Raw genomic sequence first — 22,306 nt, forward strand, 5'->3', positions numbered from 1 at the left:
GTATAATTATTATACTCTCTTAAAAAAAATCATGTTTTTAAATGCTGTTTCTAATGTATCTTTTAATATATCTGATGTAAATGTATTAACAATTGCAAATGTATTTTATGCTATGTACAGTGTCGATGTTTTACAGGAGAGGCGCTATATAAAAATACAATTGATTGATCGATTCATTGATTGATTGCCAATCGTACTACCCGGCTCTGTAGGTGCCCGCATTTCAGTTGTAAAAATCTCTGGGAGCGGAAGAGAGTTGTCTTTCACCACCTGGCATGTAGGTTTCTAAATGCTCAATAACTGTTTAAGGAAACTATTTCAGCACATCTTTCCTGTAAATCACAAGCAGAGCTCCTTCCTGGTTTAATCCACTTCCTTGTGTGACTCGGGGCAGACTCGTACATCTGTATATACTAACAGTGACACCTTATGTGAAGCTGTAGAGATTTGTATCATGCATGAAATGTATCTTGACTTGTTATAAAACGCGGTCTGAAGTGTAACCTGTGTACCTACCTCCCAACTGGAATTTGAATCCTGTGTCTGGGCTGGGCAGATATGATGCATGTTCAGTGGCAGGGTAGTATTGGATACAATTGTAATGTTTAATGTAGATTGTATTTAAGAGTTCCTATTTTGTTGTAACAATATAAATGCATGTAGTCATTCAGTAGAGCGAAGCGCAGAAGCCATGCCTGCCCCTTCTGAACCACCACTCATTTTAAACTGTATGGGACGGATCGCAGGTGACACTCAGTCACAAAGGGCATTGGGCCTCCTGGTCACAGCTGGAACCAAACCATGCTCAAGGTAACTCTTTATTGGGGTCTGTCTTCATCATCTCCAACCCCAATTTCTCCAGCACACTATTGTTTTGCCAAGATGACTAGTAACATGTGAATTTTGTACAGCTGATGACTTATAACAAGTACTGTTGTCTTAATGTGTTACACACACATGTATGTGTGTATGCATGCGTGTATTTATCCATATCATGCATGTATATACTGTATGTGTGTGAATACACTTATGCAATGGTTGAATCACTCTCATGATGGCTGATAAACAACACAGAACTCAGGACTTATTCTGCTAATGCACTGGTTGTACCTTTATTGTTATCTCGTTCACTAAACAGTTCAGTGGTACAAGATTACACACACAGAATTAGATATATCTGCATTACACGTCTAGGCTATACAGCGAATGGATTATAATTAGTACAAATACATGAAATATATTTACATTTTAATTCAAGCTCCATACAACATATATATTTACAAAATAAATGTATGAAAATGAAGCAAATCTGACGAATAAATAATGTACAGTGCCGACGATCTGAAACAAAAACCGGTGCTAAAGGGAATGCCAACCTTCAGTTTCAAATGAAATTGTTCTTTCTGGGGCAACTTGCTTTAGATTTGGGGAATCTTTTTTTTGTTTGTTTGTTTGTTTGTTGTTATTTTAATTGGATTTTTTTTTTTTAAATAATGGATGATAAGCGTTAAGATGAAATTGGTGAATAGATGAGTAAGGAGCTGGACTTTGTAGACCTCAGCCAAAAGTACAATTAGATGTTCAAGATATTACCTTCTATTATAAACCTAATATAGGCCCACTTTCAACATCATAATCCTATGGTATAGAACTAGGCTATCGCTAAGAACACCATTTAGTGTTCAAGTTAAAGATCACCTGTAAAGAAATTGAAATCTTTGAAACAGGTTGACATGTCCTTTCAAACAGGAAGCACACAAATTAAACCAGTTCCCAATAACAATAATAAAAAAAAGTCTCGGACCACAATGGTATTTGGGAGAACCAACCACGATGGGCTAATAAAATGCAAACAGGCGTCATCTTACTGACAGCACATTCCGCACTACCTTGCAGCAGCATCAGTGCCAGTCCCCTTACCAGTAATACCAGGATTTCCAATCGAACAACCCTTCGCTTTAGCATCACACTGCTTCATTTTGTTCAAGTATATGTTTAGGTAGAGTTAGCGGAATGACTGTTATTAAAAATATGCAAACCTTTGTACTGTATGCCTTTCTGTCCTACTATTGAATTCTACTGTGCAAAGAACTGCAACCCAATATATATATATATACACACGACACATGTTAAAATAATAATAAATACAGTTAATAAAGTCTCTACACTTTGCGTTAACCAGCAACTCAAAATTAATGAAAACCTTTGCTCTGACAAACTGCACAGGGTCTTCATTTTGCATAGCCACTTTTAAACCAACTATTGACTACTAGTTATAAGGGCCAGACATTCTGACAGCTGTTATAAAGTATGGATTTCATGCAAGTGATCTTGTAAATTCATTTCATTGTCAACTAGCCGATGGTAATATTTCAGTGTATGTTAAGCTGAAAGGGCCAGGACAGGTTGACATTCTGTGTATGTATGGGTGCCTGTGCTCTGCAGGCTAGCTGACCCCAGACTCTGGGCACCTCATGAAGAATAGCCACGCTCTGTTTGAAGAGAAATGAAAAGTATGCCTTATCAAAAGGTCAATAACCGGTATAAAGAATGCATGTCCTTAGTCTGTATTTCCCTGGTCCACTCATTCCCAGCCTCTTTTCTTTAAGTGTGTTGGATTGCATGTACTACTGGTTGGCTGGCCAGAGTCACAATCCCCTGTATTGTCAAACTTCAGTCAGGCTGGTTTGTAAAATACTGAACAATGCAAATTCCATCATCCCTTTCAAACCAATACAGCAATACTAAACAGTATTTATTGTAAAAGAACAATTGTAAGGAATCCATCTAAATGTTGAATAGATATAAAAGTATTTTATAGGCCTATGTTTCATCCAGTTTATTTCTGACACCCAGTTTCAGATTTATGCAGAGCAAAGTTTTTAATTAATGTTTTTAAAACAATAAAAATCAAGAGTATTTTAGTTTGTTACTTCATTTCGGTGATATTCTGTAATGCAACGAATTCAGCAGGACTTACCACTCCATTCATTAACCATGTACCTCTTACTTCAGGTTAACCAATCCTGGCAGTCAGTGCTTGCTAGTACAGTATCTAAAGCACATTAAAATCAGCAGCTAACAATACTGTGCCTGCTCATACCTCTCCTGCAGCCATCTTTAAGAACAGCCTAGTCCTGCATACTCCCATTATGACTTCATGAGGAATGAAAGTGCTAAACATTGTAACCTAGGACTTTTCCCCATAACTCAACTAAGTTATCTTCTAGTGACATGATTAGCAATGCTGTAACATTTTCTTAGCTACAAAAGGCTTTGATCATTTTGTCATTGCTATTTCAGGTCGTAAACATCTGGGCATTTGCATATAATATAAACATATATATGCTTGGCACAGTCCAATGCTGTACCTCCGGTATATATTCTGGATATTGAAGAAGCTCATTTAGGTTCTGGTGCATGTTCTAATCTGTACTTGGAACCCTAAAATGACCTCATTATTCTAGTATCATCTACAGACCTTCCAGTAGTTTTCAAGCTGTAGGAAGCTGTAAATAACAGTGCCTGATATTAACATCCCTTTGGCCAAATCATTGTGAGAATAAACCTGCACTAAAACATCCAGGGAATATTAAAAGATATAAAATACAAATTAAAAGTCAAATCAAATAAAACATTTGGACAATCTCTGAAGAATTATCTGTCTTGCAATCGCCGCTGCAGACACGTCACTGGTACAAACATTATTCTAGCACTGACATATACATAAGACATTCGTTTTTGTTTTTCGTTTTTATACAGCGTTAATGTTTTTCACCTGTATGTTGTTGTAATAGTTACAGTCCAGTAATTGGATGGTCCAATGACACAGCTGGTTATAACACAATGATTTTAGGTACATCTGCTTATATGAAGTAATACAGCACATATGTTCTGTGGGTCTGTGGAGGCTGCATCAGTTCTCTGTCTGGCCTGAAGTAAGATTATCTAGAAACATAAGTGCTTTTTGCATTGGCTTTCTGTCAGCCATTTTGGTATTTTGTTTTCTAGCTGAATACGAATACACTGCCCCCAGAGTATCTGAAATACCTAATCTCACCCGATGCTTCTTTGTTTTTCGTTCTGGTTTTTTTTTTTCGTTTTATGACACGCAAGATTGCAATTTGGTTTCGCCCATTTTACTTTTCGTTCATATTTTTCCTAAATCTGCAATAGATTCCCGACAGAGATGATTAAAAGTTACCCGATAAAAATAAAAAGTAGGCTAACCAAAGATGCCTAAACATGCCTGCAAAAGAGAGAGGCGTTTTCTAGGTGTCTCGTTCCTCTGTGTGAAGGAGTGAGACACAATTCTAATGCCAATACCGTACCTGTATTGACATTCCATCAATTGTCAACCAGAGAGAAATCCTACAGACAATCGCCAACAAGCAATCTCTGTAGTGTTTTGTTAAATATGGTAATATTCCAGTTTAGGCATTGCACTATTAATATAAGCAAAGTACATAATAATTTGTTAAATGGTATATATTTTGTCTGTTTTCTTTTGCTGTGTGCATGAATCTCTGCTTAACCCGAGGACAGCCATTGGTACCATGCGGGTACAACTCAAAAATGTTTCAGACTGACAGATAACACTGATAGGACAACCTTACAGACACAAAAACTCAGAATTGGAAAAAACTGCTGAAAAATCGTGCACACACAACTAGACTGTATTACAACATGCTACTAGTTAAGTTTTAGGAAAGACAAAAAGGAGGAGAAGGAAGGAGGGAGGTGAGGAGGAGGAGGAGGAGGAGGAGGAGGAGGAGGATTTGGGTAACTTAAAAAGGTGCTTTGAAGAAGAGTTAAGCCACAGGTCTACATACAAGAGAAAACCGTCAAGAATCACACAGATAAATAAGTGTTAACACTTTGTATCTTCAAAGGCAAGTCAGAAGAATAGGTACTGTATTCCCTGCACTCAGTGGAGGGACCGTTCTCAATTCTTCAGCTGCCCTGAGCACCTTCGGGCAAGTTTGGACCTAGAAACAAAAAATAAACAGTGCATTGGTAAATTCATTCATTCCATTACAACATGACCTCCAAAAGCCTATTGATTAAAACAACATGCTTTATACCATTCTGTTACAAGACTTGCCACTGGTGCCCCCTTCAGAACTCACCACTCCCACCTTTACAATCGGATTAACTGGCCCTCTTTACATACCAGATGACTGAAAGTGTGCAGCAGCCAATGACTGGAATGAGTTTCAACAAAAGTTCAAATTCGAACGGCTCATATCGGAGGTTGCTTTTAGCTGTAGGGTCGACTCATTGCTGACTTGACACTACAGATCTGTATATAGGTCTAGGAAAGACAACTGCAATCAAAACTGAAGACCAGTAAACGAACATAAATACCTACGTACTGCCAAAACATGGACACCATGTAATCGTGCAGCGTTGCATCTAGTCTCTCAATGAAATCAGACCTAAATACAGTAGTCGCATATGTGAAGATATTTTCTATCATTTAACAAAACATAAAAGAAAATGATATGAGGATGTTTAGCACCATCAGGAGAAGTTTATATACTTTTACATTTTTTAGCACAACTAATTTCAACTAAATTAAATACTGCCAGGATTGAACACTAACTGGTAAATGCAACTGAACTCAGTGGATACAGTAATCACTGAATATAGATGATGTAAAGATGTACAGTAAGCACGGCAGCCATTTTAAATTATGACATTATTATTAATTCTGTATTAAACAACGCAGACTGTACCTTATTGTGCCAGCTAGAAGTGGGTTAAAGGCATACAACCAGTCATTCAAATCTTTGTCATTGATAGCCTGCAGTAGAAGCCCACGATGCTTGGTACACACTGCAAACGTGTTGGGCGTCTGGAGAAAGGAAACATACAGCATTCAGTAGGTTAGGCTGCGTAGTGTCTGGGTTTAGTTCTACATTGACATGTGGAGAAGTGGATAAAATGAAGAATCATTCAAAACCTAATAATAATAACAATACAGTACGTGTGCAGAGAGAGATTGTGTCATTTGGTCCTCAACCCATTAACATGCCAATGGCTATTAATAACACTACATACTACCAAATCAGGTCACAGTATCAATAAAGGGTGATTCAAAAAGGTATACTTATTATAAGAGGTCTAATAACTCCATTGTGGTCAAAATCAGTTTAAAAGGTGTTGATTCTATTTTTTGAATCATGTTTGGTGTCACCTGGTGGACAAATGCTGTAATTGCAATAGGGTTTCACTGGAAGAGGAAGTGTCATCAGGGTTTTCTGTGACTGAGCTCACCTTTAGCATTGCCTGCTGGTCCTCGCTGTACTCGACCTGTGCGGTGGACAGGTTCAGGATGCCCCTCTCCACGGGGTCCTTGTCGTTGTGGTACATGAAGACGTAGGGACGCCGCACCACCACAAAGTACTTCACCCACGAGTTAGACCTGGGCTCCATGAAGTTCAGGTAGCCTTTCTTAGAAACCACCGACCTGCAATGTGAAAGCTCAGCATTAGGGCAACTTCATCCCTGCTTCCAGGTAAAACCACAGATTAAAACAATCCTTCAGTGAGAAGCCTCCAAGCCCAGGAGCCTGTTGCCATTGACCTACCTTATTTTATTCTAGCATTCACTGTGAATAGTGCAATTTGAAAAGTACTGTCAAATGTTTGCAACCGCTTACCCGGGTCTCATCTCCTCGATGTCAGGGACCAGGTTGAGGAACTCGTTCTTGCCGGCTCGGGCCAGGTAGGAGGTCTCCACGATGGGGACCATGGGTAAGTTCTCATAGTCTGGACAGGAAGGGCTGGTGGCTCTGGAGTTGGCTTCTGGAGTTCTAGAACACAGTACAGAACCAGCCTTAGAGCTCAGCTGACAAGAGGACAAGTGACAGTTCTAAGCAGGGAATGCAAACACAACTAAGAAGCGACATCGCAGAGGGACGAAGCCAGGAGTTAGTTCAGTCTTTCTTCATGGCTCTGTAAGGTTGTGGTTCTTATTGCCCATTAAAATAGTGTAAAACGTCAGAGCCAAACATTTGAATAAATACCCACTGTATTTCAAGAAGTGGAGCAGAGTCATGTAACAAATTGACTGATTGTGTTTTCCTGAGGGAGGGCAAGGCTGTTTTATGAACTAGACTGATAAGAATCGTGTTTCATCAGCAGCATTAACCCCAGTGCGATCCACAGCTCACAAATCGCTGTTCATTTCTAGGAGTCTGAAATGAAAGCATCAGTCGACCTACTTTTGGTCCATGGAGTTACATCTGGAGTCCGCCAGGGAGGGGCAGGTAGATGACGGAGTGAGGGTGGCACTGCTGAAGCTCGACACTGAAGGATCCCGTCCCATCGGAGAGATATCCGACAGCTGAAACCAACACAGCACCTCAGCAATCACTCACTGCACAGCCGCTGACTGCAAGCGGCAGACATTGCATGCGTCATACTGCGCTAAGACACACTACTATAAAGGGTGTGCTGTCGAGGTTATTGATCCACTATCCAAGGTAAATGACCTTTTTCCAGTTGTTTTACAAAGCAAGCCAAAATCATTAATAAAACAGCATATAAGCACTAAACTATATATATTGCATGCAAAACTGTAATGCCTACCTAATGTAAAATAAATGCTATAAATGTTTATTCACTCTGGATGACTCTATCCTGCATTTGTTGTTTCATAGAAAGCTTTTCTTACTTTGCAGTCACTGATGCTGTTGCAGACCTGGTTATATTCTCTGTTGAAGGTGTGGGTTAGGAGTCGCAGGCACTAAAACAGATTGCATATACATTAGGATATACATCAGCACAAGAAAGCTATAGTTCACATAAAACTTTTAAGAAGTTGTTTCCGTGTGAATGCGAGAGCGAACGCCTCTAGCTGGCAGGCTCGGGTACCTTGGTGGCGAGCTCCTTCTCACGCTCAACCAGGCTCTCGATGTCGGTCGAGTCGTAGCCGCTGCTCTCGCTGGGGGTGATGGCGCTCTCGAAGGTGGCGTTGGAGATCTGGGAGGAGATGCTGGTGGAGGTGCTCAGGGTGCCGCTGCTCATGCTGGGGGAGATGGACTCGCTCAGGGACTTGGGGGCCGTCGTCTCGCCCAGCTTCTCACGCAGCAGCAGCAGGTGCCGGGTCTTTTCAACCTGACAGGGTGCGACAAGTACTGCGTCAGCACCTTAACAGCTATGCAACAGAGCCAGGCTCGTCTGTGTCAGCACCTTAACAGCTATGCAACAGAGGCAGACTTGTCTGCAGGTACGGTTATTGTGCTTTTAGCTTGATCTCACCAACAGGGGGCAGATTCATATCATTGGGGCTCACTATTACATTTTAACAAAACACATCCTTCTACTGCATCGCCCAGAGTTGTACTGTCTGCATATTGATCGAAAACCCTGACAAGCTATGATAAATATAGTACATAAACCTGCTGGTCTCCAGAATATTACTGTTACCTTTCAAGTACTGACTGAACTCCCTAATCCAGTGTCACATGCTATTATTGTCCCCCGCTGCGGAAATAAATCACTAATCTTGTCAGTTTAAATCCCTTTACCTTTGGAACAGACATAACTAATTCCAGTCACAGTGTGTCTCCAGGTCTAAGGGACCTCTTCTCCTGTCCTGTCGAATATACAATCAGCCCTGATGGAGAGAGGCTGACGCACAACTACTGACTGCTCTGCATCTCAGATTGCTGGACCCCAGCAAGCTTTCTATTATCTCCTTATGATTGCCAATGTGTGCAAAATGAACGGGAAGTGACACACACTTGAAGTCCAATTTCACAGCCTCATTTATGAGCGGAGTTTCCATTCAATGACGCTACTTCGGTTTAAATTATCATTGAGAATCAAAAGGTCTTGAAAGGTGAACAGTGCGACTTTAGAGAGACACATTCCATGCCCTCGTTTGTCATAAAATAGGGCTTATTTTACAACAGAATTACAACCTTTTTTCTTTTTAATTATCTGCCAACATAATTCACATCAAAAACAAAATAAAAAGACCAGTTGGCCTGAAAAAAAATCAATAGAACACAACAGGAAACAATTCTGACAGGACAAGTGCAAGAGTAGGAATCTCAAGGTGATGAACGTCACAAAGCCTTGGTTTCCATGGCGCCCACCTCATGCAGCAGGTCTAGTTTCTCAAGCTCCCATTGGTGCTCCAGAATGAGGCTGTCTCCGCGAGGTCTCCACCCAGCCAGGTTCTCCTCGCCCCTGACGTACGCCACCGATGTATCCAGGACCTTTCTCCTCCTCCTCTGCATACCTGGGACAGACAGCAATGCACTCATTGACCGCTAAGCAGATACCCCATTTTATACCATGGACATTAGAACGACTCCTAGCATCAAAGCAAAAATATCTGCACAGTGGTTTTTAAACAACCTGCTACCTGCTTAGCAATGATTGTATTCAGATCTAAATCCAGCAGACCTAAAACAGCTTGTAATGAAAATGCATGCCAAGATGCTGTATAATTTCTGCATGGCTTCAGTCCAGGTAAATGCAGATTATTATTTTTGAAATCAATCTAAGATAACTACTAGGCATTCCGGGTGTTACTATGGGCCTAAATTAGCCAAGAAAAAGGTTGGTAGCATGTTCTAGATTTTAAGTTCTCACAAGAAAACTTTTAACATATGAATGTGGAATTCAGCAAATGCAACTTTTCAACAATAAAATATGGTAGTTAAAATCATCTCTCTGAAATATTAAAACTATATTTAAAACTACGTACCTGGGCTACCTGTGTCTGCCATTTTACACAAGCTCAGCTCATGGATCCCAGTCACTCTGTTACTGTAGAAAATACATTTAAAAAACAAATCAACACACGGCAATACCGACGACCCTATGTACATCACAAGCCCAGCCATTTCCAAAGCTGTAGACGATGGGATTTACTTCAAACTGATTTTTTAAAAAAAAACTGATTTGATAAACTTGTGCAAGATGTGTACCGTACCAGTCAGGTGACTTGGAGTAGCCTCTGCCAAACAGGCTCTTCAGAGAGCCAGGGGGGGAGATTTTAGCATCCCGAGAGTAGAACACCATACAGACGTCCTTCGTGATCACAGCCGGCTGGATGCAGTGGTCAAGCTATCACACAGAAAGAAGGGGAAAATGGTGTTATACTGTGCATAACATCTGATTTATAAAGCTTTTTCAAATGAAAGGAGAGATGAATAGAAAAGGGGTTCAGTGGTGAGGTTGATGACTGCTGCTTCTTGTGATGAATACCGTTTTCAAAATGTTGTTCCAGCAAGGACTGTGTAGCGTGAAAACTGCATTGTCAAAGCTGTATACATTAATATGTAAAACTACGTGCCTAAAGGGGCTGGCTTTCTGATTTGCTTTCCCCTCAAACCTCGTTCACAGTTTGAGAGGCACAGCAGCACTCACCTCGAGGTACGCAGACAGGGTCATGTAAATCTTCTCTCCGTATGGAGTCACGCGGTTCAGGAGAAGAGAGTTGTGTAGAGAGCTGTCCCACACTGCCTCAAATCGGTAGAAGGTCCTGAAATATACAGAGACATCACCTGGGTGACAGGGATACAAACCCATGGAAAAGAGCCACAATGATGACATCCCTGCATTTTAGCAATTTAACTACAAGCCACGTATAAAGCTTATAAAATGTGAGATTATTTGTTTGGTGCATTCTGTTCTATTGCTTTGTTAGGTAGGAGGCTGGAATCTTGCTTGCACACAGAATCCGTTTTATCTTTTCAGTTTTTAATAATAAACTAGATTAGATCAACAGATTCCTTTCTATCTGTACAGTTACTTTTACAAAATAATACTTTTAATATACTGCATTTTAACAATAACAACCTACCGATGCATATTTGTCAGCGAATAATTTATTCCTATTTGAAATTACTTTTTTTGTAATTTGCAAAAACCTCCAATAAAAACTTGGTAAAAGACTTTGTTTGCTATTAAAATGCTGTATATAAAATATAAATAAACCTTGAAATGAATCAAATGTCAGTCTCAGTAGGAAGAACCTAGTGATATTATTAACGTCATACTCATAGAACAGATTTAATGTCCCCACAATTCACTTGAACATGTGATAAAGATGCACGTCAATGTGCAATTCCGTTTACTACACTCAGCACAGCTACTCCATTATAAAATGGAAATTTGTACCAAAAGAAAATGGATGGGCTATAAAACTGACACATGTAGCAGCAAGTCCCTGACATACACTTTTTCTTTTTAGGTGAAATCAAAGATCTGTCAGGATTCTCTCTTTAGTATTTTCTGTTCTCAACAGTTCTTTATTTTGTTGTTGTTAGCGGTGTGAATGTAAGGTTTATCTAAGGGTGCCTGTGTCACATCAATGTGTCGCGCTCTGCTGACTGCTCATGTGTTACATCCGGTCTGGGACACAGCGAGGCTCCCATGGTGTCTCAATGAGTCACACCACCAACCAGCCTTGACAACAGTGACAGCACAGACTGCGCTCACCTGTATGAACACCACAGCGTCTCTTTGAATAACACTGATTGAATTTAAAAATGCTCAGAAGCAGAGCAGAACTTTATTTTTTTTATATATAGCCCCAAGGCTACAGCTCTCAAATCTTTTTTAATAGCTGTGATTCTCACTGTCACCTCAGATCATTTGGGGAGCTGTGTAGGGAATCCCAGTACTGAGTTCCCTCTGCTCTATTTGGCGCTAGACAGACAGACAGACAGGGTGACACAAAACGAACCCAGCTGAGCTACCCTCCCACGCCCTTCTCCAGTCTCAGGTCCACCGTAAGAGACAGAGTGATCTCTACAGCGCAGTCATTCACAGGTTGACAGACCAAGTAGACTGCATGACTTTCGTGTTTAGATTTAGCCTTGTTTAATTAAGACACTTGAGACTGGGTGTATTCTGGATCAAGGTTAGAATATCTCTAACAGTATCTCTTCAGTGTATCTCCATGTGAATAGGCAGGGCACCATTAGAACTATTTAAATGGGAGCGATATTTCGATCCACCACCCTTTAAAAGACTATACCCCCGTAGGACCTATTCACAAAACATCAAGGACTTTTTAAAGAAATGCTTTGTTAAGGACTGTTTTTTTTAATCCCATTTTTTTCAAAATACTAATTAACCTAAAGAGCAAATGTATGAACACTCTTAAAAAAAAAACAGTCCTCAAAACATTCCTTAAGTGAATACTGTATGGGGCCTATACAGTATATCTTAGTTTATAAGAGTGAAAAACATAATAAAAAAAGACACAAAACTAATAATAAAATACAAAACTAACAGCATGTTAAAATATAGCACTAGAGGTGTCATAAAGTGCTTTCTATTGAAAAATGAACTTTATGAGCAGAATTAGCACACAAAAAGGTACCTAGGTATTTCCTTATCAAGACAAATCCTGTAAAACACAAGGAGGGTCCATTAGCAGCAGGAAAAGGAAAAAAAAAAAAGAAGAGAAAAATAAAACAGGCTTAAAGGAAATTATTGCAATGCAAAATACATGATGAGGTAATGAGGCAGACAAGAAGAAATGATGACCCAGGATAATGGAACAAGCGACACACAAAGAAAAAAAAAAACAGACAGCGTTCCATTGACATATGAAACAGATATTGGACAGGATCCGGTCTGAAGTCAATGCACCTGGTTTAGTTAAATCATTACAGTCAAACCTTGCTTGCAATCAGACCTCCCCCCTAGCACATGTGCTGTGGACCTGGCCTGTAATGTATCTGTGCAGCCACCAGGTGTCACTGTTGCTTCCTCAAAAGTTGACCTTCAAATAAGCATTAGCTAGGTAGGTCTCTATGTGTCGCTTCAACAAAAGAAGAAAAAAATGTGCAAATTCATCTGGTTGCTCACGACTTTTATTAGCAACACCATGAACTATCAACTACTGTGCTGAACTGAAGCAATCAAGACAGTTCCCATTATCTGACCACTTCCATTATCTCAGGCAAGGCCATCTCAGCTGTCATCAATAGATTTCATTCCCTTATAGCTTCTGTCCTCTGAGGAACAGAGCGCAACCATTACGGCAATTACACCTCCTGACTCAGTGAATGATGTCAGCATCTGTAAATGAGTCAGTAACATAATACTTTGAAAAGACATTTTATAAGAGCAAAAATATGAAATCGTAACACCTGACAATCTTTTCAATGCCAATGGCAGAGGCAGCCGAGATGAATGGTGCGATTTGCTGCTTTGCCGCACTTCAATAGCTTTATAAAGAAGAAAATCGGCTTAACAACATAGAGCAGGCTCAGGAAGAGATTGCAATTGTTACATTGTGTGGGCTGCTTGAACTCCCAGCACATGAGATCTTTCTAGAGCCAACACCTGGGATACATACACCGCCCCCACCCCCCCATCTAAATTGTGCACTTGCTGTTAATAATCTTTGAATACAAAATAATATCCTGCACTCTCGTTGCTGATTGCCAAAGCTTTAATAGTCCACAGTAATTCTATTCATTAGTAGAATGGAAGTTTTCACATAGAAACTTGTCTTGTGTCAGCCCTTGTAATCCTTTTCTTGCAGGAGCAGCAGAACTAGCTGGCCACACTTTGCTCCCCTTGCTGTTTCCTCCCCCACACACTGCTGCTGGGACCAGCTCCCTGCTGTGAGGGATCAGGATCCAGGAACCTGCCGTGGCTCCGAGCTCACCTCATCCCTTCAGCTGTCAGAGCTTAGACTCTGAACACAGTCTTCCGAAGCAGCCCAGCAGCACACACCAGGTCTCCAGACCTCTCCTAGTCTTTAGCACACCAGGTTTCACAGACTCCGATTAACACTACTTTAATTGTCTTCCACTTCAGGGATGGAGATAACACAATAACCACCTTGCTACAAACAGATTATAATTCCGTCTACAACAAGTGTATTCTGTTGTTGGATTGTACATTTTGTTAAACTCACAAAAGCTACATTTCAGTCTTCCACCTTATGGACTGTAGTTTCCAGCAGTATTCAGCTGAAACGTTCAGAGAGAAGGGAATAAAAGGGAGTCGGTGGATCCCTGGTGCATGTGATAGAAGCTGTTGGAACCTGCTGCAAGGTCAGAGCTGTCTCTGCTCCCCAGACAGACAGCAGTCTGGTACAGTGCAGAACTGGCAGGCAGTACTCTAATCTCAGCTGCTGAACAGTGGCGATTGCTAATACCACGTTTCCATCAGAACCATTCTACCAGCTTGTACACTTCGGTCTGATCTCGCTCCAGTATTAACTCTTACCTTAGCACCATTTGTTAACACATGCCTTCGGAAATCACGTTGGAACCTCACAAGACTCCTAGGTCCCAGTCTGAGGTAGTGTATATAAATATATGTAAAACATGTCTTTTTTTTTTTGGTCCTGTTCTCATGTATATTCAATAAAGGAGTTCCGTTTTTAAATATGTAACTCAATCTCGCATTCTTTAGCTCAACAAAAATAATTCAGGACTGAAAGGGTTAAAAAATTTGCAGGTTTGGTCACAATCAAATGGATTAAGATTCCTACCAGCCAGCGATCCTAACCTGAGCTGACAAAGGGTCCAAATTCAACTCTGTTCGATTTCATTTCAACACTGATGTTACGAAACAGAACTGATTTTAATTCCTTTTCAAAATTAATCCAGGTGGCAGACGGAAACATAAGATTAATGTAGTTCAAGCCCAAATCAGAGAACAGACCTGTAAAGGATGTGACACTGTAATGACAGCCACAGCAGGGTCAGGGAGAGATAGAAAGCAATGCATTGAAAAAAAATTAAAGATCAGTCCCAATCTGAAGCATTACAAACCTTATCCTTCAGGCCTCTTTCTAACAAGGTGTAAAAACGTACATTAAACTTGGATTACTTCATTGCTTTGACTGATTTCCGTAGTAATGGAGAAGTAGTTTTCAAATCCTGCTTTAAATCCCCTCACACGTACCTGTTGGAATTGTGTGAAGACTTGATGTTCTTTGCTGAGATTATATTCAGAGACAAAACAGCATCTGCAGCAGTGTCATCAACCGTCGGTTTATTTCTGATGCGACCTTTTAATAATGAAAATAAAATAATAAACACGAATTCCATGAGAAAATAAGAAATGCCAAAGATGATAAACAGCATTGCATCTTTGTTACAGAACACGGCTTCTGTTGGTCAGAATTTTCACCAAATTTAAAAAATACTTGAAATACTGTACAAGTGCTTAGCTTTAATCTGAAACTATGGCAAAAAATATACCATCACCTGATAGAAATAACTAGTTTTGCTTCATAAAGTCGAATGAACCCTAAAGATGCACTTATTCTCCTCTGTATTTTTATTTATTTATTTTTTTTAACTCTTTGACTCTACTGCAGTCTGCACTGTTTATTACAATATATTTTTATGACGATCAATTGTCTCTCTGTATTTACCTATTTTCATTTTAGTGTTCTAGATGCTAATAAAAGTTGTAGAGGAGCTTCAGCACTCACCTACAACCAGCTCTCGCACATCCTTCCAGTGCAGCTCACTGCCTTTCTCGTGGATGATGGTGACTGTGATTCTGCGCTGAATACCCTGAGGAACACAAGGGATTGCAATCCTCACTTTCAAGTCAGGTATTCAAATCGATGGCACCATTATTACACAACGGATAGGAATTCACAAAAAGAATACAGTAATCTCTCTCTCTAATACTGTAATGTACAGTTTATACAAAATTGCACCACTCAAACAAAAGCATGTAAATGTGCACATTTTAAAACAGTCAGTCTCTCAGATGATGTTATGCTTCATTTCCAATGTTTCCAATGAGAGATGCAAGCTTGGAACATAATCTCCCTGCTCTACAATATAAAGAAAATCTACAGCTGCTGATTGCTGAAATGCATTAAAAAAAAACACGTCAGTCTCGCTGAAGAATTTCATGCTTCGTGCACACTTTTCCAATGAGAGACTTAGAGATACAACCCTTAAAAAAGAAGCCATTTTGATACAGGTAATAATAATATTAATTAAAAAAAACATTTCAGCAGCTCTTTGCTCAAATGCTTTAAAAGTGTCTTTAAAATAGTCATACCTGATGAAGCAGGTAAGTGCCGTGACAGGGGAGGCCTCCCGTGTGATCCACGACTGCAGGGATATACCTGCAGAAACAGAAGAGGAATCAGTCAGGGTCTCAACCGGAGTTAGAAAAGGACACAGCTGTACTACCAGTAGGATACAATACTGTATAAAATCGCTACCTTAAAAGGGTCGATTTGTTGTACAATGAACACTTACTTTTTGTCACATATGTATAAAATGAATGTTGTCTGATTTCTTATAAAAAGAGGCAGTGAATATAAAAGGGTGCACATTGCACCCATATAAATGTGCCAGTGTGGCTCTGGGTGTGTAATACGAAACCTTCCAAAAGCAAACGGGTTTGATTCCAACTCGGGATTGGAAGATCTGGGAAGCCATGCAACAGAATCCCAATGATCTCCATTAACTTTCTAAAGCAAACTGCCTCCCACGGTTTAAAAGAATCTGATTGGCTGGCAGTCATCTAGCTGGGCCAAGGAAGGGAATGAACTGCCTTCTCGTCCAAAAGGCACTGCTTCAAGGGCAGGATGGATGACTTTACAATGCAGGGTTGCCAATCCAGTACCTATCATTAACTCAAAAGTCATCCAAATAAATAAAAATAACTGGCATCCTAATTTTAGAAGTATAAAGTTATAGTCTTTGTCAGTGGTGCAGAGTAATGTAAATGAAACGCTGGTAATCTGAGAAGAGATGGCACTGAAACACCTGCATCCAGCCAACAAGGGCTGGCAGGAGAACTAATTGGATCCATTAGAGGTGCATCCTTTCCAATGTGGCCAAGAGTGTGAATGCCTTATGCAGCAGGCCATCAGAATGCAATTACGTATGGTCTTAAATTGTACCAATGTAAAATGCAGTCTAAAATGTTCAGCAATAATAAAGTAGGGTTTGCACACATTGGATTGCAATTGTTATTCACATTTTCATTTCAGCAGGTTGATTTTGTCTCCTTTAATTATCCAACTTCTGTTGGCACAAAGGAGTGTGCAGAAAATGGCACTTACAAAATATAATTATTATAACTTGCTTTTACTGTATTTGACCACACAGTGGCACTGTGCCCCAAATAGAAATCCTATTTTATTTAAAGGTTAACAACAACGCAGTGTCCCAGCCACACTCATGCACAATAATAGAATATTTCTCAACTGTATGGGTCAACTTTAAATGGTGTTTAATATACTGTTCTATATTTTGCATAATAAAAGGACTCCACTTACTCCCCAGTGGGTTCCAGTTCACTGATCTCAAACCAGACCAGTAGGTCATACTTGCTGACACATTGTCCCAGATTGGGCTTGCTTATGGTGTTTAGTTTAGTAGCTGGAACTGCAAAGAAGTTGAACAAAATACATTTCTACATTATTAAACATGTTCACCTTTTTCAACGGTGCAATTTATCTGCCCCCATATTTACGGTATTAGAAAAGACAATTGTAATATTAAAACATTACATGTATATACAGTATATATGGGAAAAACACACATCTTACAAAAATGGAAATCTAAATAATTCATTTTCTTGCCTACCAATTCCCATTTAGTACATCTAATGGTGAGAGGATGGAAATACGAATCCTGTTGCACAGCAGTATCGTCCATTCCAGGTTTTACTATGAGCTTGATTAGCCACAGTGTATAGGTGTGTCTTATTAAACTCATAGTAAAATCAGGGATGGATCAAGCTGCTATGCAATGGGAGACTTATGTCCATCCCTGTGGTGGTACTAATAGGTGAAATTCAAAGAACCAAAAACTCACACACACAGACACCGGTGACAAAAACAAACAGAAGGGAAAAAAAAAGCTAAAAAAAACAGGAGATTAATGGAATGAAAAATTCCATTAGACCATGGCAAATGTTTAATTTACATATACATTATTGATATATATAAATAAAACACACAACTAAAAACTGAAGGTACTATGATAGTAGCAACGCAACAGGAATTAGACGTTTATTCTGCTAGATCTCGTCACAGACACAGAGAAAATCAATAGTGGTACTAATGTGTCTAGATGAGGTCCGGTCCCTTAGTTTTTTTTTCTCCTGATATTTTAGGTTTCAAAATATATCACGTCCTATTTTTGTTGTGAGCTAACCTGTGTTAGCAACCAGCTGAACAAACTGTAATTTAGAAACATAATAAAGTGAAAATTCTCTTATCAATATCCCATTTTTGCCTTAAGCTATACTTCCATACACACCTATTACACAGAAAATCGAGTTTACAATTCTTCAACCAGAATGTATTAATATTTATTTAGCTGGTAACAATGAAAAATTATCACAGGGGAACAAAGACAACTGGGAATAAGAGAAACGCTCAGCTAAACCTAATCTGAGCCTTTATTATATGAGAGGAAAACAGCCCTGCAGCACACACACAGGCACACAATACAGCACTACACCATTTATTAGTTTGCCATGGGTGTGACTAGGTTACAAACCATCGTGTTTGGGTACTGTGAGAACCAGACAATGCATAACAGGCAGGAATGGAAACTTTGAGAGCTGATCAGCCCTGTCTTCGAAACTAGCGACCGCGGTAGAGGCTAGAGCATTGGCGTGTTCTGATACAGTGTCCAGCACCTGCCCGCTTACATAACCAGACACAAGGTATCTAATCAACTCAATCTTTCTGGCATGGTCTGAAATGAAATTAAGGGAGAAGGGGGAGGTGGGGGTGCGACGATGGAACAGCGATAGGGAGCGGATCGGAAATTGGGAAAAAGATTCAAACATGAAAACCGGAGAGAGGGGAAGAAAGAAAAAAAAAGATAAGATATCACATGCAAAATGAGCTGCCACACTGCAAACAACAAATTGGTGATCAATAAAACAAGCTCTTTCAAGAAAAACTAGAACAGACTGTCATTCCCCATCTTTGTTAATTCTCTGGTGTGGAATAAACGATTCAAATTGGAGAATATAATGAACCCCCTGGGCCGCCTCAGCCCTGCTACCCAGGCACCTGGGTAACACTGGGGGCAGGTACAGAAATCAATGGAACTCAGTCAAGGAACAAGGAAATCTCTGGAATCAGAAACAACAATGTTGCAAAGGATTCTTACCTGGTTTAGACAGCGGCATGGGTGGAGGGAAAGATTTGCGAGAGGGTTGTAGAAGGCTGTAAGACAAACCGCTAAAAAATGAGTATGCGTACAATGGAAAAATCAAAATCAATGTTGCAGTCAGTCGATTATTTATTTATTTATTTTTGCTTTAAAAAGGCCACAGTGGATGCAACCTAAATCGCTGAGGGGGGTTCGTGAAGATGCTATTTATTTAGACAAAAAGCAGCATCCAGCTTTACACATTCTTACTTCAGAAATAAAATAAATCAAATAAAAAAAGAGTTACCTGTCCAGCCCCTGCAGATGTAGAGGATGCTGCTGGTAGTGTCCAAACACCTCAAACACAATGGGCTTGGTCTTTATATACTCAATGAAAGACTCTGTCACCTCAACAGCAACCTGAAAGTCAAGGTTTTAACTGCTGTTATTTTCACTGAAAAAAAAGCATCCAAGCAGAACCATACATCTCTTGATCTGCCCCTCTGACTAGGCACTGGACTTCCCTGACCTGTGCACCGCGTTACTGGATCCTCAGCTAATGCACTATCCTTGCACTACTATTACGTCACTGTAACTTGCTGCATCCTGGTTCATATTGTATTTGAGTAGTATTTGCATTTACTGTAAACTATACTGTATTAAATATTAAGCTTGCATTGCAACGTCTGTTAGGTCGCCTTGCATAAAAGGCGTCTGCCAAATATTATTATTATTAATAATTACAGTAATTAGAATTCTATTACCATTAACACAATGGATTTGACACAGCAGTACACAGTCAGGTTCTGATATGCTTAGAGCTGCTGCTTCACGTCGAGGATCACCCCTTCCTATCTTCCCACGTGAACTGGAAAAGCACTCACGTTCTGTACATGGAAGAACCCCAGAGGAGCCCCTCGTCCAGTGTTCTTTAAAGGTTCAGTGGAAAACGCTTCATCGTGACGGTGCAGGAAGCTGGAATTCAACATTCACAGTGAGTAACCATTTTGTCATGCAACACGTTCCCTTTTTTCAGGTTGCACGTACTGTACTTGCCCCAGTGACTTATAACCTAATAATGAGCTAAGCCTCATGCCCATGCTATCCTAAAATCTACAGTAACAATTTCTGTACAACAATGTCTTCGTTGAAGCTGCAGTATCACACTCCTGAACATGCTGAATTGGTCATTTATATGCTGTAGTTTGATTAAAATATATACCTGCAATGTATTCTTAAATAAAACAAGGCTGGGTTTGAACCCGGGAGCGCACGGCTCCCTGTTCCCAACACTGGGGTGTCAGACAGACAGTCTGTCAAACACGGAGTATCAGTGACAGCACAGTGACACCAGCTGAGGTAAGAGACAGAGCATGACTGACAGCCAGCCTGATTTCACCTGTCAACCCACAGCATGACACAGATAAACAAATTCTGCACAGTTTACAGGGAAGTCTAAAAGGGTCAGCGTGTATTTGCACAACAATGCCAATACACCTGGAACACTGTATTCAAGTGCTGCTTAACTTGAAATATATCCTTTTAATGACATGTGCTGCAGTTTAGTTGTTCTGCTGCTACTGCTGCTGCTGCTGCTGTCTATCACTCACTTGAACTGGCAGAAGATGTCTGCGTACTCCGGGAGAATCCCGATGGCCTGCAGGACGGTCACTCGGAAGGTGAAGATGCTTCCGACCACCAGCTGGTTCGCCAGCTCCTCCGTCAGACCTTCAATGGACAGCTTGGTGTCCCTCATGTTACCCTTCAGATCTAGGAGAAGCAGAGCAGAGCTGGTTAAACATGTGCAAGCAAGACCTTCATTCAGTTTCATGTAGCCACAGACCTGCTGGCTCTATCTCCTCTATTTAAATACCCTTAAAGCTGATATTAGTACACGAGGAAGTGCAATAAGAGCCAAATGGTGAACTGCCTCTGTCCCATAAGTTCAAATAGGTAGTCCTCATGTCATGGACCTCAATATACTTGAATCATTGTGACTTTCATAAAACAAAAAAATGCATACTGATAGAAGTCAGCCTTATATATGGATGACATACCTGTCAACTACTAAAGGGATTTAGAGATCTGTGTTGGGCTATACTGCTTACTAATAAAGGGCTTTACAGAAATGTTTATAGCGATACAGAAAGAACAAACCTCCTTTTTCAAGCAGAGTGCTTATAACATAAGTGGTAATAGGGTATCATTGACAGCATGCTATTCATTTCTAGTATATTTGGTATGTAATCCTCACCCAGTTCATTTATCCTGTTGTGCTCTTCTGAAGGGGTTACGACCTCTGAACTCTGACCCTGCCCTTCCACATATCTCAGCTCCTCAAGGGATAGCCCTGACTGGGTCAGTGCCACAGAGGAGAAGTCACTCTGATACAGAAGGAAGGACAAAAAGGTTAACGTACACTTAAATGGAATATTAAAAGAAATGGAATATTGTCCTATGGTATTTTAACAGTCAACAGGAGAAATTTGCTAGAAGTGCTGAATCTAAAATGTATGAAACCCAGAATTATTTCTCTCTCATTGAATGCTCCAGGTGCAATAAAAAATTTTTTTTTTTAAAAATCTGTCAAAACCTCTAACTTTAGCCCTAAACCAGCGGGGCTTCTGCAGAAAAAGGAAGCCAGATTGCTAGTGGCAAAATCCTGTTTGCATTGATCTTAAGCCTCTGAGACTCGGGGTGTATAAAGAGACTGCAACAGAAGCTATGCTCTGCAGGTAATAGAGCCTAGTTCAAACACAACCTATTGACAGTTACTTACAGTTTGGAAGTATTCATCATCAAAAGAAATTTTTGCAGTTCCCGACTGTCGTATTCCTGAACCATAGTCTGGAGCCTCTTCGTCAGCTGAAGGAAAAGGACGGGATTTACTCTTTTGATTCGTTTTTTTTGCTCTTTATATCATCTAAAATGTTCTTGGATATGCTTTAGAGATTACATGGGTATCATTTATATATATATATATATACTGAAGCACTAAAGAAACACTCAGGTCTAATGGATTTAATCAAATATTTTAAACATAGATATCAAACAAAATCACAGAAAATGTGAACAAAAACACAGATCAAAGAATCATACATTTTCAGTATGAAACGTGACACACTGTCAAAATGAAAACATTACTAAGTTAGTATCCCTGAGCGCACACACAATCCTGGAAGCGTATTTTTCGCTGTTCTTGTGTTAATGGCT

The 22,306-nt window shown here is 40.0% G+C and overlaps 1 protein-coding gene across 23 annotated transcripts in view; it reads right to left on the reverse strand.

Annotated features, from left to right (window-relative positions):
• Positions 1 to 1,084: 1,084 nt before the first annotated feature.
• LOC131701899 (kinesin-like protein KIF1B) overlaps positions 1,085 to 22,306 on the reverse strand; it is an 88,076-nt gene continuing 66,854 nt past the window's right edge. For 12 of the 23 annotated variants that reach the window (XM_059002575.1, XM_059002577.1, XM_059002574.1 and 9 more), the window contains 23 exons: positions 21,873 to 21,958; positions 21,348 to 21,477; positions 20,704 to 20,863; positions 19,978 to 20,068; positions 19,401 to 19,513; positions 19,112 to 19,167; positions 18,488 to 18,688; positions 17,257 to 17,365; positions 16,026 to 16,092; positions 15,439 to 15,523; positions 14,904 to 15,009; positions 12,355 to 12,381; positions 10,392 to 10,506; positions 9,955 to 10,088; positions 9,727 to 9,788; positions 9,110 to 9,255; positions 7,881 to 8,123; positions 7,681 to 7,752; positions 7,229 to 7,350; positions 6,665 to 6,817; positions 6,280 to 6,472; positions 5,739 to 5,857; positions 1,085 to 4,988 (listed from right to left, as the gene is read on the reverse strand). In XM_059002575.1, the coding sequence (XP_058858558.1) occupies positions 4,946 to 4,988; positions 5,739 to 5,857; positions 6,280 to 6,472; positions 6,665 to 6,817; positions 7,229 to 7,350; positions 7,681 to 7,752; positions 7,881 to 8,123; positions 9,110 to 9,255; positions 9,727 to 9,788; positions 9,955 to 10,088; positions 10,392 to 10,506; positions 12,355 to 12,381; positions 14,904 to 15,009; positions 15,439 to 15,523; positions 16,026 to 16,092; positions 17,257 to 17,365; positions 18,488 to 18,688; positions 19,112 to 19,167; positions 19,401 to 19,513; positions 19,978 to 20,068; positions 20,704 to 20,863; positions 21,348 to 21,477; positions 21,873 to 21,958 (2,633 nt within the window). In that variant the 3' untranslated portion in view covers positions 1,085 to 4,945. The remainder of the gene's footprint in view (positions 4,989 to 5,738; positions 5,858 to 6,279; positions 6,473 to 6,664; positions 6,818 to 7,228; positions 7,351 to 7,680; positions 7,753 to 7,880; positions 8,124 to 9,109; positions 9,256 to 9,726; positions 9,789 to 9,954; positions 10,089 to 10,391; positions 10,507 to 12,354; positions 12,382 to 14,903; positions 15,010 to 15,438; positions 15,524 to 16,025; positions 16,093 to 17,256; positions 17,366 to 18,487; positions 18,689 to 19,111; positions 19,168 to 19,400; positions 19,514 to 19,977; positions 20,069 to 20,703; positions 20,864 to 21,347; positions 21,478 to 21,872; positions 21,959 to 22,306) is intronic. The other 11 variants (XM_059002584.1, XM_059002588.1, XM_059002590.1 and 8 more) reach the window with 3 other exon arrangements.

The sequence above is a fragment of the Acipenser ruthenus genome, chromosome 27 (assembly GCF_902713425.1).
Source record: "Acipenser ruthenus chromosome 27, fAciRut3.2 maternal haplotype, whole genome shotgun sequence".
Lineage (NCBI taxonomy): Eukaryota > Metazoa > Chordata > Actinopteri > Acipenseriformes > Acipenseridae > Acipenser > Acipenser ruthenus.